Source organism: Pyxicephalus adspersus, chromosome 1, assembly GCF_032062135.1.
Source record: "Pyxicephalus adspersus chromosome 1, UCB_Pads_2.0, whole genome shotgun sequence".
Lineage (NCBI taxonomy): Eukaryota > Metazoa > Chordata > Amphibia > Anura > Pyxicephalidae > Pyxicephalus > Pyxicephalus adspersus.
Window position 1 is genome coordinate 7,055,283 of NC_092858.1, and position 15,294 is coordinate 7,070,576.

At 38.7% G+C, this 15,294-nt stretch overlaps 1 protein-coding gene across 2 annotated transcripts in view; it reads right to left on the minus strand.

Moving 5' to 3' along the window:
- Nucleotides 1–5,054: 5,054 nt before the first annotated feature.
- Nucleotides 5,055–15,294, minus strand: part of RAB30 (RAB30, member RAS oncogene family) — a 96,166-nt gene continuing 85,926 nt past the window's right edge. For both annotated transcript variants that reach the window (XM_072401547.1, XM_072401538.1), the window contains 2 exons: nt 14,484–14,667; nt 5,055–12,778 (listed from right to left, as the gene is read on the minus strand). In XM_072401547.1, coding sequence (XP_072257648.1) covers nt 12,528–12,778; nt 14,484–14,667 — 435 coding nt within the window. In that variant the 3' untranslated portion in view covers nt 5,055–12,527. The remainder of the gene's footprint in view (nt 12,779–14,483; nt 14,668–15,294) is intronic.

A 15,294-nucleotide genomic window follows, 5' to 3' on the forward strand; every position in this document is an offset into this window, starting at 1 on the left:
TCGCTGTTCCAGGACTGTCGGAGAGCTGATACTTTTTTTATAAGCAATTTTTGGCATAAGAAAATGAGCAGTGTTTAAGACAATCACAAAGCACTATTCTTCCACTAGAGGACTGATTAGAGGACTGATTAAAGGACAACAATCTTCAAACTCTATCGCTGTGTATTCTATAGCATCAAATATTTCCTGTGCTGCAACTAACAATATCCTCAACTAGAATTCTTATAATCCTTTAGGACCATGGTGATCGATATACGAATCCCCGAGCCAAATTTCCCAGTTTATGTAAGCATCGGCTTGTACCTAATTAACCCACCTAAATCATTTTTTGTTTACTTGTATGGACCTTTTAGGCTTCTATTTAGTACATTGTTCTCATATTTTGTTTTATTCTAAGCTGAAACATGAAAATATAAAACATTTAGTTTTGTAAAACTGTACTAAGCTATATAAAAATTGTATGACTTTTATACACTATATTGAGGGTCTTGATGCTGATTAATATTTTGCTTTTCCAAATCTACTCTTTTACTTTGTAACTTTCCTCTTCTAAATAAACTTTCACTGTAAGCAAAGGGTTTTGTTTTCCTTATCAGTGCAGATTGAAAAGAAGAAATAGTTTGACCACTGGAGCCTGGAGAAGATTTTTGTGGTTTGGCTTGGTCATCACATGGCTGGGAATAACACCGACTGGTTCCTGGTCATTGGTCAAGACCAATCTTTCTCAACCTCTTTAACATGGGGGAACCCTTGAAATAACATTCAGGTCCTAATTAATATATCCACAGCTCACAGTACATTAGTGCTGGCCATTGGAGAGAAAATCACCATGATGGCCAAAAAGATCATTGGTGTAAAAAAAAAATCTGACTTAAGAGGCACAAATTGCTCAAGGAATCCCTAGAATCCTCTGGAGGAACTGAACTCTCAGGTTCCATGGAACCCTAGATGCTGCTATAGACCCATATACAGGCCAATTATTGGCCAAAAAAAGACTCAAGGCTCAAGGTACTGCCAGCAACCATAGCCGAAAAACACTGGTTAAGGCCATAGCTGTCAAAGGTAAAGCAGTTAGAGATACGAATTCACCTAGCATGTTGCTAGTTGCCCCAATGAATAATGTGGATGCATGGACAGAAAGTCCTACAGACACACCTAAAAAAAGCCTTCTTGGAAAAGTGAAATCTTGTATTGCAAAGGGAGACTTTGGCCTTCTGGTGTATGAGGGCTGTCATATCTCAACCTCTATTTCTAAATGATAGTTACCCGGCTGATATCCTAACCCTTTGGCTTCAATACTTTCTAAGTCACCTACACATCTGAAAACTCAAAAGTCCTTCTCTACATATTAGATGTGGGTTAGTAATTGAAGATGAATCCATGCACCAAGCATTTTTATAAGGAAACAATGGCAGCCCACATATTTCTGCCAGGAAAAGTTAACTGTACAATCCGATTGGCACTCACACTGGTAGTGATGTTGGTGTATGGCAGTGACGCTGGTTCGTCATCTCCTTTCCGAGGACTGATATGAATGGCTTAGTGGTCTCTGTAATGTCGGCACTATATAATTGAATAAACTAAATATCAGATATCACTGTTTCTATTACATCTTTGCGTCTGCTTGATAAAGAAAAATAATAATACATGCTCTTATTTTTCCATCATCTTCTGATCTTCTCTCACATATTTTCATTACTCATTTATTAATGTCAGGAGAGTGAAAATGGAGAGAACGTTTACTGCATAATCTCCTGATCCATCGCACACTGCACACACAATAGGATGATGTTACCGCATTATGTTCTCATGGTGACCTTCAAATTGCATGAGTCAGACCAGCGCACAGGACTCCTGGAGGCTACCAAGTGCCTTCCCTGACATGGAACGCAACCCGTAAAGGTTAATGGAATTACACGTCCAACCAAGCTTTAAAGAAACACCATCACTTTTTTGTATATGCCGAATCATGAGAAAGTAAAGTTTACTTAAAGCCAAAACTTTTTTTCCCAATGTGATAGAATGGGGAAGGGTCAAAACCACTGTCGGTTTTTGACATTTGTGTCTCATTGGGGAGATTATGCTTCACTTCTCGAAATGTAGGCAACACAGAAGCGATAGGTTAACTCTCTTTATTGCTGGAACACGTCTTGCCATTAAATGACAGCTCAAATTTTGGGTTTACCATCAATTTCATTTTTGGTGGTAATGGTCATGCTTGTGATGGGAAAATTTACCCACATTTGCTTGGCCATAAGACCAAAGAACGTTGGTCGAAGTTCGGGAACGTAACATTTGCAGGCAAACTTCATTAAAGTCTACAGGAGTAGTTGGATGAAATGTCCAACTACTGTTAACAAATACGTGGGAATTCAGTCTGCCAGGGTGCATGTACCAATATAAAAAAATAACATTTGGTGGGGAGAGGATCAATTTATGTAGCAACATTATGAGGGCAACATTTTTATCAAGCAGCAATAGGCTTCAATTCAATGGAGCAACAACAGCCATAACAGATCTAAATTTAAATCCTTTAACTTTGTTCGAATGGGCGAGTCATCCACCTTGCTGTGAACAGGATCTCCCTTTTCATATTACCACATCCACAGCCCTCCTGATATTTTTTGGGTAGCAACATGATTTCCTGCAACGTATTGAAAATTGCATTTAGGGTAGGGATAAAAGTCAATTGCACCCTTAAAACCAACAAAAGCCACCTTAGTTTTGCCTTCTCTATGTTAAATCATGAATAGTGACAATTGATCCCATTGCCTTTTTCATGTCGTGTTGCCTTATGCCAAAGAGGAAATGCCCTTGAAATGGGTTTTTCAACAAGACAACGACCCCAAACACACCAGTGAATGCTTGGGTTCCCGACCAACAAGACTGATATTATGGAGTCGTCAGCCCAATCCCCGGACCTTGGAAGAATTGTGGAATCTAAATATCAGTTTAGCGATACAAGAAAAGCAAAATCTTGAAATATTTTTCAGTTTTTACAGTGAATGTTTACATTTGTAAAGAAGAATGCAGAAACTGCTTTTAATCTGAACAGCCTAATATTCAGTTTTCTTCACTTTCTATAAAAGAATAACACAAGTTTGATACATTTTCTTCATGTCTTCATTTGGAATGGAAATTGAAGTGTTCCCAATGCATGCATATAACTGTATATGGGTTGACATACTTTGGTTATATCACATTCACAAAAACCTCTAGGTAAAATATGAAAAGGCTCCTTAAACTTTTTTTGTGATGCATTAGAGCAGAGATTAAATACATAAAATCCACTAAGTAGTCATCTATTTTGTTTTCCAGGTCTCAGCCCTCCTCATTACTCAGCACTACAGATTAAATGAGCATCTAAAACAGATTTTATTCTCCAAAGTGGCTTTAAAATTTTAAGTGAATTCATCTCAATAATCATTGGTTGCCTCGTTTCCTTGGAAGAATCAGTTTCTAGAGTGTTCATGACTTCATTTAATATTCATGGACACATAAATGTGTAATTAATCCATTTTGTCTTTGTGAGCCATTCACAGATGGCATGCAGAGCGGACTCGCTATGACGATAAATTAGATTTTACTATGAGTAGAACATCAGTCCATACAGTAGTATTGATCAGTAGGTTCAGGGAACTTCAGTGACTCTTGAAACGGTTCTATGTTCTCGTTCTAATCTTGATCAAAATAAACCAAAGGTATTCTCTGCTCAAGTGACTTTGCTAAGTGTCAGGTTTTATTTCTTGTAATACAATCTGTGGTTACCTCCCCTCTACATTTGTCAAACCAATTTCTGCCTACATTCTCAAATTAGAACGGACCACCCCTGAGCAATCAAAGCCTAGTGAGCATCATATCTATCCTGTGAAAAACCCACCCCCGCGGATCCAGGAATTCTAAGAATATTAGGAACCTCAGTCTGAATATCTATCTATCTAGAATAATGTACTTCTGTCACAAGAAAAATAAATGAGCATTATTAACGGCAAACAATTTTTTAAATTGTTTGTTTACCTATAAATAAAAAAGACAAATTGAACCAAAGCATCTAAATAATGCAGTATTAAGGAAAAGACTATCACTATGATGATAAATTAGATTAGATGAGTAGAGCATCTGTCAGTTCAGTGCTATTGAACAGTAGGCTAAAGAAACTTAAGTGGCTCTTGAAATTGTTCTATGTTCTTGTTTTAATCTTGTCCAAAATAAACCAAAGGTATTCTCTGCTCAGGTGACTTTGCTAAGTGTCAGTTTTTATTTCCTATATTACAATCTGTAGTTACCTCCCCTCTACATTTGTCACACCCATGTCTGCCTTCATTCTCAAATTAGAAGAGACCTCCCCTGAGCAATCAAAGCCTAGTGGGCGTCATGTAAACCTTGTGGAAAACCCACCCCTGCAGTTCCAGCAATTCTCAAGACATTTATTAAGAACCTCAATCTGAAAATCTATTTATTTAGAATAATGTACTTTCATCACAGGAAAAAAAATCAGCATTATTAACTACAAACAATTTTTTAAAATTATTTATTTACTTATATATAAAACAACCAAATTTAAACCACAGCATCTAAATAATATGGTATTGAAGAAAAGAATTTCACTTTGAAGATATATTAAATTAGTAGAGCATCCGTCAATCCAGTGGTATTGATCAGTAGGCTATGGGAACTTCAGTGACTCCTGAATCGGTTCTATGTTCTTGTTCAAATCTTGACCAAAAGAAACCAAAGGTATTCTCCATTCAAGTGGCTTTCCCACGAGTCACGCGTGCTTTTATATCTTGTATTACAATCTGTAGTTACTGTCCTCTACATTTGTCACACCCATGCCCGCCTACAGTCTCAAACTAGAACAGACCGCCCCCGAGCAATCAAAGCCTAGTAAGCATCATGAATACCTTGTGCAAACCCACCCCTGAGGATCCAGGAATTCTCAGAACATTAATTATCATCGCAGTCTAAAAAACTCTATAAAAATCTATAACCCTATCTATCTAAAATAATGTACTTCCATCACCATAAAAAAACAATTCAGTACTACTACAAACTATTTTTGTTTAATTATTTATTTACTTATATATAAAAAAGACAAATTTGAACCAAAGCATCTAAATAATACAGCATTGAAGAAAAGACAAATACATACCAAATACATTCTTGATAAATGCAAAATTATAGAATGGGTTTAACAATTCTGTCCCTCGATATCCATTGCATTCTGGGAGATAATGCAATTAAACAAAGCCTGACACATATGCTGAAATGATACAATGTATACCTTTGTACATAGATTGTATTCTTTGTTTTAAAGACCATTAACCAGTTTTGAGGACTATGAACTTAAAATACAAGCTAGTTTTCTATGAATAAGCTGTGAATGGTGTTCGTGAGAGTTCTCGTGCATATGTCAAACATGAGCCATTTACCGGTGCCGTCACCATGAAGCCAAGTGCTTCATTTCTATTTGATGTTAATGGCTATTTTACTCCACAGGAGGCTCAGCTGAGCAAGTCGAAATGTTTTTTTTTGCAGAAATTCTGGCATGGATGAAGCCAAATCACAGTTCTGGCATATCATAATCTATTCTAGCTTCATAAAACAGACAGAATTTAGAGATCTACACAGCTAGGAATGAGAAACTACAGAAATGTGTTCAAGACTAGGCTGGAATTTAGGTTTTCTGGCCATTTCGGAAATGTGAGATGGGTTAAACATAAAAAAGATCTAAAATTTGGGGCTGGAATATTTTAAACAAATGTGGTAAGCTTTATCGGGCCTTTTTAGGGAACTTTTAGACTGGACAGACATTGAAATACACAGCTTGTAAAAGAGCTTTGTGCCGCCATGATGGATGTGTACTCTAACAGCTTGTACTGCTTAAAGGGCAATGTCCAGTTTCCTTCTTCAGTGTATTGGTGTAGACTACCAAATGTCTACCCCTTGACATAATTAAAGCCAGGGCTGTCCATCTCCAGTCCTCAAGTTCAAGGACCAGCAGTGAATTTGGTAAGGTGTGGCCTCAATGACTAGAGATGACTAGCCCCGGCTTAAATTATCTCAGAAGTCAAGAGATAAACATTTGGTGGACCATACCAATACACTTGAGAAAGAAACTGGACAATTCTCTTTATGACTAGATGGTTTCCTAGGCCAAGAGCTGTCGTAAAATAGCTTCCAACTGGTTGTTGACAATATCAGCCATTTTTATGGTAGGATCTAATGGCATAAATTGGTTATTGTTTTTGGGTGTATCAATATATATCTGGATAAAACCACCTTTTGACATGAAATAGACATAACGTTGGTTAAGTTGACAAAAACCAAACATGCTTTAACTGATTTTCTGATGGACAAGTTTAGTGCCTCCTTTGTGAGTATATCACAGGTACACTTTAAAAATGGATTTCACTTTCAAAAACGCATCTCATATTGTTCTCAGATAACACCCAGGGGTTTATTTATAAAGCAGTGAATCTGACATTTATTAAAACATTGCCTGGTGGAGAATCAATTTCTGCCATTGAAATACATTGACCTGGAAGTTTCTCCACCAGGGAATGTTTCCATGAATAACAACTAAAGCTGCAACAGCATAATGCATAAACAGTAGAGAAAGTGAAGCTGCAACTAGATAAGCAAAAAAGCAATTTATTCCTTAATATCTGAAACATTTTAATGCTTCTTCTCCAAGCTAAACCTAAAATAGAAGTTACTAATGGGGCTCTTTAAAACTCTGAATCTGAATCCAGGTCCATGGGATTCAATAATAGCAATTGATTCCCACAGGGGAATGTTTGAGGAAATGACTGATTCCTTTTTTTAAAAAAAAGAGCCCATGGACCAATTGTCATAAGTAACTTCTGGTGAGTGGGAGACCAGTGGGTTATTCCTACTGCTGAATCCATAGGAATGGTATGGTCTGCCCATTCACCAATAGGCAAAAAAAAAAGATGTACATATAGGAAGGGTGAGAAGGTAAGTGATGGCATGAAAAGCTGCATTCTGCAAGGACCTTTACCTTTACCTTTTAATTATCAAAATGCAGAAGAGGGCATTAGATAATTCCACATCCAAACCACAGTTATATTACACATGCATAACATAAAAAGTATTAATTTGTCTTTTATGGCCACATAAGAAATGTACTGCATGGGAAGAATTTAAACACAATAGAATATACAAATTAACAGAAATTACACGGTTCAACGTTTTTTAATGTCAGCTATGGCACAAGCTTAAAGTGGACCTGTAACATAAATTATTATGCTGTCAAAGCTGCTGAAGGTAAGACACCAAAAGGTGCCAATGGGTACCTTTTGTGTCCATCCTAAATCTTTCTTGATTGACCCTTGTGTGTTACCCAAACCTGAGCAACTGGACTTCATGACTATTCCTTCTAAACCCCATACAGAACCATTAAAAAATTCCATTCTAGCACCTGAATGACCAATAGAGGTTGCAGGATTGTATTACGGAACAAAGGAAGAGGGGAATTATCTCCTATTGAGTGATGATTTGCATTAGTTTTTATGGGGAATTAAGACTCTGGAATGCAGGATTCCTTTAGTACATCAAAAAGATATTTGCAAGCAGCTATTGAGTGCCTGCCTGTAGTATCAACATATTTAAGGTTTGGTTTTTACACTAGGCACGTAAGTCAAGGAAAACCACACTTAGAGAAGGTATGATGGCTACCATTGCTTCTACAAACACAAATTACTTGGCTGCTTTTGGCTTTGGTGCTTTCTGTGTCAAGGACCTGGGACAACCAGACCTTCATATTCAGAAGCCAATGGGCAAATGGGCCACCATCAATTTGCTTTGTAACGCCAATGGTGGTGGTGATGCACTGGCCAAAAATTGTTTACTAAAATATGATCGACAAATGTAATTCTCAGACAGATGTGCAGGAATGTAGTGGGAACCATGAAATGGAGATCTTAAGACATAAAGCTAGCACGTCTGCCAGCCTAGTCCATTTATATCAGTAATATTATTTTTTGTATTATGGACCAATTTAAGAAATACTAAAGATGACCATTTCATTGTTTGCAATTTTTTGTTTTATAAAGAAATCTCATCACTTTTACCATTCTGTAAATGAAATGTCTATTTAGTTGGCATTAAATAAACCAATATGGTCACACTATAAGGTAGCAGAAGGTACCTTTCACACCAACCGTTAAAGTGATGGCTGAATAATGACCTATGGCCAGCTCCAAGTACTGTCACATTGAGAACATGCTTAGGTCTATGCGATTATTGACTTTTGGGGTTTCAGGGTTTTATTGTAGGGTTTAAAAACAAAGTGAGAATGGGGGCTGCTGCCAATGGACCAGCAAATGGCTCGTGACGCCTGCTTTATATTGGCTGTGCTGGTTTGAGCAGATTTTTTGGCAATATCTAGATCCAAGCTGGACAACAGTCCTCCCATGTCCGGCTCCACATTTAGCTAATTCCTCTTCTTTGTTTTCGGGTCTATTTTCTCTTCCCGGATGCTTCTATGAATTTTATTTTTATCATCTTTATAAATAGCTTAGCTACTCCCTTTCATCCCTTTTTTTTCATCACGCTCTTTTGTTTGAGTGTTTCCACCCCAATCATTTATCCAAAAAGGGCAAAGACACTAAAGAAGATAAAGACATCCTTTTTTTCATTGCTGTTACCATTTACTGTACAAGTTTACTAGCAATGAATTGGATATCATTTGGTCGCTTTGTCTAGTTAAGTCCTCAAACTACATAATTGGTGGTGGATTCTGCTTTTCTGAAAGGTCAGATCTGTACCGGCACATTTTTTGCACAGGCATGGTCTACCATTGTAACAATCAGAAAGTCAGTCCACAGGGCATATAGATACATGGAGGCTGGAGGAGATCAGGAGTTCTGAGATGGGAAAAAATGATAAACTCAAGTGAAAATGGCATTTTATTAAGAAATAACATGGCAATAGTTTTCTTACCAATATAACTCTTTAAATAAATGTCATCAAGTTAAGAGAACTAGTTTGGGGTGATTTATACTCAAATCGCAGAGCATGATTGGATAGTTGCTTTAGGAGATGCTGTGAAGTTATGTATAGATAAATCGCTGAAACTGGATACGACAGTAGTATGGTTGGCCAGCAGCAAGCAAATGGTACCAAATGGTTCCGGTCCAGTATAGGTGTGCCTGGTATAGAGATGGCAGCCAATACATTGGCTAAACTATTATACATAATGACACAACCGGTCAGCTTGATGCTACGCACATCCATGATGCAATATATGATATGTGCCTCAGTTTTCTATATTTCTAGTTACTAAGAAATGGCTACAATAAAGAAATGGGCACAATTTTGGCCAGTGTCAACAGTTATGTGAATGGCATTGGTTTGAAATGCTTATAATAGCATTTAGAAGTCAATGCATATGACCTGAAGTTGACCTTCTTCTATCATATTTCAAGAGGGTTTTGCATAGCCATCGGCTAGACAGACACGTCAGATGATTCTCGTCTGATAATTGGCTCAGGGCTGGTATCGGACGAGAATCTGGCGTGTGTACATCGCTCGTCCTAGCAGAACCACGAAGGACGAACCATCGCAATACATGTGAAGAGGGTAGAGCGCAGCGGGGTGCCGCTCCATCCTTCTCCCCCCTCTCCATAGGGCATAACGGCCCTGTTATTAATATTACACAGTATTTATATAGCGCCATCATATTACGCAAAGCTGTACAAAATCCATAGTCATGTCACTAACTGTCCCTCAAAGGAGCTCACAATCTAACATCCCTACCATAGTCATATGTCATTAATGTAGTCTAAGATCAATTTAGGGGGGAGCCAATTAACCTAACTGCATGTTTTTGGGATGTGGGAGGAATCCAGAGTACCTGGAGGAAACCCACGCAGACACGGGGAGAACCTGCAAACTCCATGCAGATAGTGTCCTGGCTGGGATTCGAAACTAGGACCTAGCGTTGCAAAGGCCAAAGTGCTAACCCCGGAGCCACTGTACACTGTGCCGCCCATGTTCAGTCTTTTGTCATTGGAAAGGATAGTGAAAGATCCTTTCCGACAACAATTATTGAATGTTTGTACGTAGCCATAGACTTATAAATATGCCCTAACCTAAAAAGGTAAGCCCACCACAAATTTACATTTCAGATCTCAATAGACAACAGTTAGGCAGACCACCTATATGCTTTTTATATCTCCCATTGACCCCAATAGTCACCAATACCAGGACATCTGGTATTTTATTGCCTTCTCACCCCAGCACAACAAATTCTGTATAACTTCCATTCTACAAAAGAATTCACAGACAGAAGTGTGGCCCCTTCATTACTACCATAGCAAGTGGGCAAAAAAGGAACTCAGATGTTTCCCTTGCCCTTGGACCTTCAGCAATGTGTGAAGTTTATATTTAAAGAAGAAATAAAAGACAGGCGTATGCATTTACAACAGCCATGCATTAGGACCATATGGGAACTCAAGTCCAGAGGTCCTATTAATATCTATAGTTTCTGAAAGATAATATACCATGGACTAAAGGAAAGTTAAATACAAAATGAGATACCTTCATACTGGTGATCATTGGAGTCATAAGAAGAAACTGTAAAAAAAAAACTAAAGGACTCAGAGGTAGCGTTGAGACACCTTCATAACAGCCATGGCAGATGGGCAGAGCTGGGAACCTGGGTGCAGAGATCATTCCACTGGAATCCCAAAAGGGTACCTTAACGTTAACGAAAAGAAAACTCAGAGGTAGAAGTAAATCACTTTCATGCCAGCCATGGCAAATGGGTTGGACTGGGGACACAAGAGCAAAGATCTCACTACTGGAAAGATACTGTAACATTAACAAAAGGAATCTCCATGGTAGAAGTGAGACCCCTTAACAACAGCTAGATGGGTTGGAGGACTGGGAACCCAAGAGATCCCACCACTGGAAAGCCAGGATGATACTATAATAACAAATGTGAATCTCCATGACAGAAATGAAACTTTAACAACAGCCAAAGGATGTGGGTTAGGATAGAATAGGTTTGGAGTGGGGACCCAGGTGCAGAAATCCCCCCACTGGAAACCCTGGATGATATTGTAACATTAAAAAATGTGAATCTTTATGGTAGAACCAAGACACCGTAACCACAACCATGGCAAATGGGTTACACTGGAAACCCAAGTGCAGAGATCTCTGCACTGGAAACCCAGAATGATGCTGTAACATTACCGAAAGGAAAACTACATGGTAGCAGAGGGACACCTTAACAATATCAATTGAAAATGGGTTGGACTGGGAACCAAGGTGTAGAGATCCCACCAATGGAAACCTTGAATGATACTGTAACATCAACAAAAGGAAACTCCACGGTAGCAGTGGGACACACTAACAACAGCCATGGCCAGTGGGTGAGGGTTTGGAACACAGGTGGAGAGATCCTACCACTGGAGTCCCAAGTAGTTAATGGGACTTGAAATAAAGGGGATTTCGGAAGAGAAATCCCTTTATTACCATTAGAGTAATTTAGAGGAGCTGGAGACTTTGCTTAATATATTTCACAACTGATGAGGTGACATCTTGAGAAGATTTATCTGATCTAGTGAAATTGACCCAAGAAACAAAAAAAAAAACAGTATTGGATAGACTGATGCTTTAATTGGCTTTTTACTACTACCGGTATATCCAGCCCAGTATTTGCAATTTAAAGTGAGTAAGCATCCATGTAATACTGGAACATGCATCTGGTCTTTTTTGAAGCTACGTTGGAATTTCTAAAATGTGACACTTTCATACGCTATCACTCTGTATATTTTTTAATTTGTAAAGTTAAAAAAGACATCACAAACATTCTTTATGTTTTTTTTTTGTTTTTTGTTTTTTTTGTTTTTTGGCAAAAGAATAACAGACATTGTCAGCCAAGATTTGCGCTGGAGTTCCTTAATGGCTATAGATGCAAAACGAGTCAGCGCTCTTTTGCGAAGTACGGTCATAAAAAAAATTTGCTGCTTTCATTAACTTTCAAAGCCAGGCAGTAAAAAAAAAAAATGTCTTTCAATATTCATAAAACCATCGAAAAACAAAACAGTTCTCCGAAATTTACATCTCCCAAAACCGGTGCCAGCAATCTGTACAATAAAAAATCAAAGATGTAACGGTTGTAGAGTACAGGTTGGAGTTCTCTCATTGTATGATAAGATACTATGATAAGGTCTTCTACTTCTTCAAGGATGTTTTTTTTCTATCTATGAAAAACAAAAGTAAACAGAAAAACAAAAAATACTCTAACCAGTATGCACCGCGTCGTTAAATATATATATAGTATTGTTCAAGTTGTACCCCACTGACACTGTTCCTGCTCCGATCCATTCTCACCATGCTGCGACCTACATGTGGTCTACTAAGCTTAGACTCTAAGACAGAGTCAGTTTTGCCCGTATTTCTGCACCATCCGGTGAAGAGAATCAGCAAGGACTCCCAGTCCATACTGAATGTTTTTTTAAATTTTCTGGCTCATCAATAGGCCAAGCTGGTTACTAGTTAAAGTTACAGCAGTTCAAATAACTGATGCTCTTTCCTTCTCCGGGCAAAGAAGAGTCCACATTGTTGACCAACGCGTTTTGCCGTGCCTCACTGATCAAGCGGCACGCTAAGTCCAGGAACAGTTTTTCAACATTGTCCGACTCTTTGGCGGAGGTTTCCAGGTAATACATGTTTTGGGAGCCTGCAAACTCTTCAGCTCTTTGCTGGGAGACTTCTCTTCTCTCGGCCAGGTCTATTTTGTTCCCTGTAAGGATATCAGACAGAGTTGTGAGTTAGAGACAGAAGGGAGCTGGATGAACAGACGCAGCTGTGTGGGTGGCAGAATGGGGGTTTAATCTGTATAACGTGTGCAACAAAAGCCAGTCAAGGACATAAGTCTATCATTGACGTATGTGGACACCAATGAGTTTTTGAAATAGAGAAACATAGACAAGTTTATCACTATTGAAGGCAACAATAAAGACTTACTATTGTTCAACTCCTGAAGATCTGTAGGTGACAGCTTGCTGTCCTTGGCTTAATGTGTGTCTTTGTATTTCTTCATGGTAAGAGCATGCATACCAAGTAACGCGATTGCTCAACACCAAGAATTTATCACTTTTATCAATAAAACCCTTCATAATTACCCCTGGAAGGCATAGAGCCATCTTTGTTAGGGTATTACCAGAGTCAGAGACTCTGAGACTTCAAATTTCCTCCGACTAATGACAATGTTGTTACAGATATGGGGATTAAGAGGAAAACACTCCAAAGGGGTCATTGACAGAGACTAAAGGTGCATACACACTTCCAATTTTTATCGTTCCAATCGAACGACGAACGATCGATTGGGCAAAAAATCGTTCGTAAAAAAGTAACCAACGACGCCGACGAACGAGGAAACTCGTTGGAAACGAATGACCGGACTGGCGGATCGGATTGGACGACGACCGTTGAACATCGTTCGTGTGTACGGTTGTTCGTTGATCGTCCATGGGGTGAGCATGCGTAATGAACGAACGTTCGTTCACTTTCCTGTCGTGCACATAGTTCCTCTATCGTTCAAACGATCGTATCTATTGTGTGTACAATATCTACGAACGATCGTGTCGTTATCTCTATGTGCAGGATCGGTGCTATACGATCGTTCGTAGATATCGTGCAGGATCGTTCGTCGTTCGTTTTCTAACGATAATAATTGGAAGTGTGTACGTAGCTTAAGAAAAATTTCTGGACTCTCTAAGTTTCTTCTCTTGACAGTGATCTGCAGTAGATCCTAAGCCTTACACAGGTAAAATAGAATTACATTTCTATTTACTTGCTAACTTTTGTGTATCTCTGTCAAAAAATGTCTTCCAAGTTGGACGTTGGCAATCAGCAATCTTCTTCACAATATTGTTCATAAGTGGACAATCCAAAGACCTGAAAAACACTAACGCGTTTTGCAGCCTTTGTGAGGATTAGCCGTGATTCTGACTGATGAAGACAATGATTAATTTGTGATTCTAACTGATTCCCCATTAGGGGCAAAACAACTCAAATTGTCTACTTAAAGTTTTGTGGATCTGCAGCATGCAGCATGGGGTCAAGGGCATCTGATGGGATCCAGAATGAGCCTACGCCTACTATTTGTAAAGCGGGCTGCCGGATGGGCATGAAAAAGTGGTCAATGGGCATACTACTCCCCAGTGCACTGGTGTGGGAATTACAAAGTCAGTAGTTGCTCAATGGCTAAGAAATGTTTTGAAGTAGGGATCCAGGAAAAAAAAAACTCCCAAATGGGACACAGACAACAGCAGAGGTTTCTGCTATTTCCTACTTTACCCCATACAATACAAAAAAACATTTACCTTTACCCATACCTTTCAAATAATACAGTGGGTAAATGTGACTCCACCCCCAAAGATCCTGACTTACCCACAAGACCTCGTTGGGTAAATGTGACTCCACACCCAAAGATTCCAACTTACCCACAAGCACAGTAATGACCTCATTGTTGGCATATTGCTCTATCTCCCTCAGCCATTCTGGAAGGCACCGAAACGATTCCTCACAGGTAATGTCGTAGGTTAATATCAAGGCGTTGGCACTGCGGTAATAACTCTGAGTGATGGAACGGAACCTCTCTTGCCCTGCCGTGTCCCATATCTGGAGCTGCAGAAAACAAAAAGTGCGAAAAATATAAGCATGTAGACATTCATCTGTAACTTCTTCTCTAATGGCAATTTTATATAGCACAGATAGCACCAAATGTAACATAAACCCGTGAAATTAAATCTGAGAAAAGAATAATGACATCCTTATGTAGGTGTGAAAGCTGTATATTTGTATACTTTTCATATGCTTATGTTAATTTATAAAGATGTTATTTTTAGACAGATTTGTTATGCTTTTGCAGTTTTATTGTGTACTTTGGCTTTATGTGCATGTAACGTGTATGTAAACCCTAACAATAATTTTCATTTCTTTGCTGCCATTTGGTCTAATAAATACTGTATACAGCTGAAAGAGCGTTTTGTTATATTCGCTCAATAGGTGCAAAAATAATTTGGTTGGATTGGACATCTTGTGATCCCTGCAGCAATTATCACATAGCCAGCAGCCTGCTTATACAACATTTCTGTTATCCTGCAATTCATTATTCATAACCTGCTTTGGGATCGAGCGATCCAACTTGGTTCCTGGTGGATGGCACCTTTCCAGCCACTTGGTCACAGCACCACAGAGCTGGTTCTTAAAGAACATCTCTTGCACATTTGAGAGCTCTTCATTCTCTATGGG